General features: G+C 17.0%; 1 protein-coding gene across 1 annotated transcript; it reads right to left on the bottom strand.

Annotated features, from left to right (window-relative positions):
* Positions 1 to 2,549: 2,549 nt before the first annotated feature.
* On the bottom strand, positions 2,550 to 3,447 carry LOC122716774 (60S ribosomal protein L9). Its single transcript, XM_043940149.1, has 3 exons — positions 3,309 to 3,447; positions 2,754 to 3,081; positions 2,550 to 2,675 (listed from the first exon to the last, which is right to left on the bottom strand). Exons 1-3 carry the CDS (start codon positions 3,444 to 3,446, stop codon positions 2,569 to 2,571), a joined length of 573 nt encoding a protein of 190 aa, XP_043796084.1. The 5' UTR covers position 3,447; the 3' UTR covers positions 2,550 to 2,568.
* Between the last annotated feature and the right edge of the window lie 435 nt (positions 3,448 to 3,882).

Below are 3,882 nucleotides of genomic sequence, written 5' to 3' on the forward strand. Positions count from 1 at the left end.
CGACTACCGCTGATCGACTCGCATGACTCCCTATACTGCCTCCCCCTATCATGTTTTTATTCCCCTCACTGTTCGTTTGCCGATCGGGGAGCATAACGCCCCCTCTCTTTTTCTATTTCACGCAACAATTTTCAAGTAGGTATATATATTTTACATTCGTTTATCTATTGTGCACTTGTTTTTTGATTTTTAAATTTCTTATTTCAATTATCTATAATTAATTATAAATATATTATCATACTAAGTATATAATTTATAATAAATTTTTTGTTCATTTCCTCTAATATTTTTTTCTTTGTCATTATGGATTATATATAAATAATATTAAAATAATTTAATAACTCTATTAATTTTTCAAAATGAAGTAAAAATTAATAAAAATTGCTTATATAAAACAATATCTTACATTGTTTTTAATTGTATATCAAAATATAATTTTATAAAATATTCATAAAAAAATATATATGAATTCAAATAATATTTATTTTCAAAGTTATAAACAATAATCATGTTACAAAAAGCAATTTATTATTTTCTTATTATTATTCTTATTTTTCCTTTTGTACATTTGATTGATAAATATTTTTTATATATTACTTTACATGTATTCTCAAAATTATTTATAAATATGATTAATAAATTAATTAATGATTATATATAATATTTAATAAATTAATTAATTAAATAACTTTATTGTACATTTAAAAAGAGAATTTTCTCCTATATGACGTTTTTTATTTTAAAATCTAAAGAAATAATTCAATTATTGTTATAGTAGATCAATTATATAATAATTAATAAATATTCTTTGAAGTTAATATATTTAATATGTAAACATATTTTTTTTATTATTCAATTTTGTTTCGTAAATTTTTACTATTAATTCAATACTAATTGACAGTTACAATGTAACATTTCATTATATATATTCGATCATACTTATGAAAAGAATTAAATAAAAATATCATTAAAATATTATTTCAAAAATTTATCGATTATAAGTTAATTATTTTTATATTTTATTAATTTTAAAAAATTGGAAAAAACTAATAAAAAATTTATAATAGTATTGTAAACATTAATATTAATATTCTAATTTTTTAATTTGTTTCCTCTCGTGTTAATATCTCCTAATATTTTATTTTAATGTCCTCTTTGCAAAAAGGCAAATATATATATATATAATATATACATATAATAATAATAATTCTTTTCTGAATCAAAATAATTTTTTTTGATTTTGTATAAATAATTTATTATAATTTTATATTTTCTCATAATAATTGAACAATGATTTTTATTGTATTAAAAACGTAACATTTTTAGATTATATATATATTAATTATTAAATAAGATTCTATTTCTTATTTGGCAAAAGATTCTAATACATATGAATTCATATAATGATATATAAATTTAATATTTTTCAATTTTATAAAAATAAAAACATCATATACATACATATTATAATCTAATATAAAAAAATATTTATGCAAATTATCAATAATAAAAAATATGAATAAAATTCAAATTAGTTGCAAATATTATTTAAATTAAAGTATATAAATAGTAATATATAAATTAAATATATATTAAGAAAAAAATAGATTATAATATATTCAAATATATTCATTTAAATTTAAATTTAATATAAAAATTTTACTTTGCATAAATAATCTAATTGTATTATAAATTAATATATTTATAATAATTGGATTTTTAAAAAAAGAATTTTAAAAAAATACAAAAATAAAAAATATTTAAAAAATTTTGTTTGATTCTAATAGTAAAAATGGATAATTTAAGTTTTATAAAATATTAAATTAAAATAGTTAAAAATATCTTCATATTTTAAAGAAACTGATGTTTATGAATATCCTCATCTTTTATCTAAAATTTTTTATTATATAGGTCAATATATATATAATAATGTTTAATTTTTTTGATAACTAATAATAATTTTAATAACTAATTGTTTTATTTAAATATTAATTATATATTATTATATAATATTTATTATTATATATATTATAATATTGAATATATATATTATAAAATTGAATGTATTAAATTATTATATCATTTAATATAAGTCAAATATAATATGCGACTAAATAAGAATCAATGGATCTTTGTCATTTAAGATAAGACTATTATAATGAATTACATAATTCAGAATGACCATTGACCTCGTGATATTTATCAAATTTATCAATTCCTTCAACGTTTTTTTATAAAATATATTTTTTTAAAAAATATATTTACAATTTAATGATTTTAATGGATCATCAAATCAAGCATCTACTTAAAATTTTTACATGATTTATATATTCATATACATTTGTATTATCTAGTTTATTTTATTTGTTATAAATACTTTTTAAATATTTTGAAAATTACCTGCAAATGTATCCATTTCATATTGCATGAATATTTATAAAAAATTCCATTTCACTACTATACTCATAAAATTAATATATATTTTAAAAAATAACACAAATGTTTATAATAAAAAATAACTAATAAAATATAAATTAATAAAAACTATATTCACATTGTAAATAACATTTATTCATCATCTTGTACAACTGTTGTTTTTTCAGACACATAAAGACCATCTAAAAATTTTCTAATGTCTTTATTTTTTACAGTTGTTGATTGCTGTATAAGAGCAGCTGCAATAAATAATTACATTTATAACAAAAAATCTCTTTTTTAAAAAATTCATTAATCCTATTAAAATGATTATTTACCCGATCGTGAAACATCTTCTAAAGAATTTCCTTCTATTATTAATTCATCTTTCTGTTTAGCTGAATTTGTTACAGTTACTCCTGATGCCATTTTTACACGACGGATATATTTTTCACCCAAAAAATTACGAATTTCAATAACTGTATTATTCTCAGTTATAACACAATTAATAGGAAAATGAGCATATACTGCTCGCATTTTATACTGATATCCTTTAGTCACTCCTTTTAACATGTTTTCAATATGGGAACAAACTGTGCGAACAGCTGCCAATTCTTTTTTTGTTCCAAACCATTTCTCAACTTTTAATAATCTTGGACTTACCATCTGTAAAAAAAAATGTACATAGTTAAAAACTATACTAAATCATATTAGAATTTATTTAGTATATAATGATAATCAGATAAGGATTTATCATTTATTAAAAAAATGATGGGGAATCCAAATATCATCAAATATTTTTATAAAATTATAACCATATAAATTATATGGTTATGTATTAAATAAATTATATGACTTTGTATTAAATAAAATTAAATTCTTCTTTTACTTACACGAATATCAAGTGCAAGATGCTTAAAAGAACGTTTAAGAACACCCCTTGGTCCCTTAACAGTAACCAAACGGGACTTGACAGTAACAGTTAGTCCCTCAGGTATTTTCACAGTTTGATTTGTTACAATTTGTTTCATCCTATAATGTATAAATATAATAATAATACAATGATTTAGATTTAAATTTTCGAATAATTGTAAAATAACAATTAATATAATTGTTAATTTGAACAATAATTATTTTTATACGAAAACATATCAAAATTATTCTTAAAATATATGAAATATTTAACGTAATATTTAACGAAATATTTAACTTCAACATAATATTAGACAAAATAAATATAAAATAAATATAAAAGATAAAATTAAAAAATTATATATAATTAATTTAAATATAAATTAGTGAAATGTAATTATCATTAAACTTAATATTGAAGTTTATATTTTACATTATTTATATTACTAATATAATATATATATAATTATAATATATATATAAATATAAATATATATTTTATTATAAATTAATACAATAATATCAAAAAATTGACACTAAACATTAAAATTAAAA

This window comes from Apis laboriosa, unplaced genomic scaffold (assembly GCF_014066325.1).
Source record: "Apis laboriosa isolate Shangri-la unplaced genomic scaffold, ASM1406632v1 scaffold49_cov149, whole genome shotgun sequence".
Classification (NCBI taxonomy): Eukaryota; Metazoa; Arthropoda; class Insecta; order Hymenoptera; family Apidae; genus Apis; species Apis laboriosa.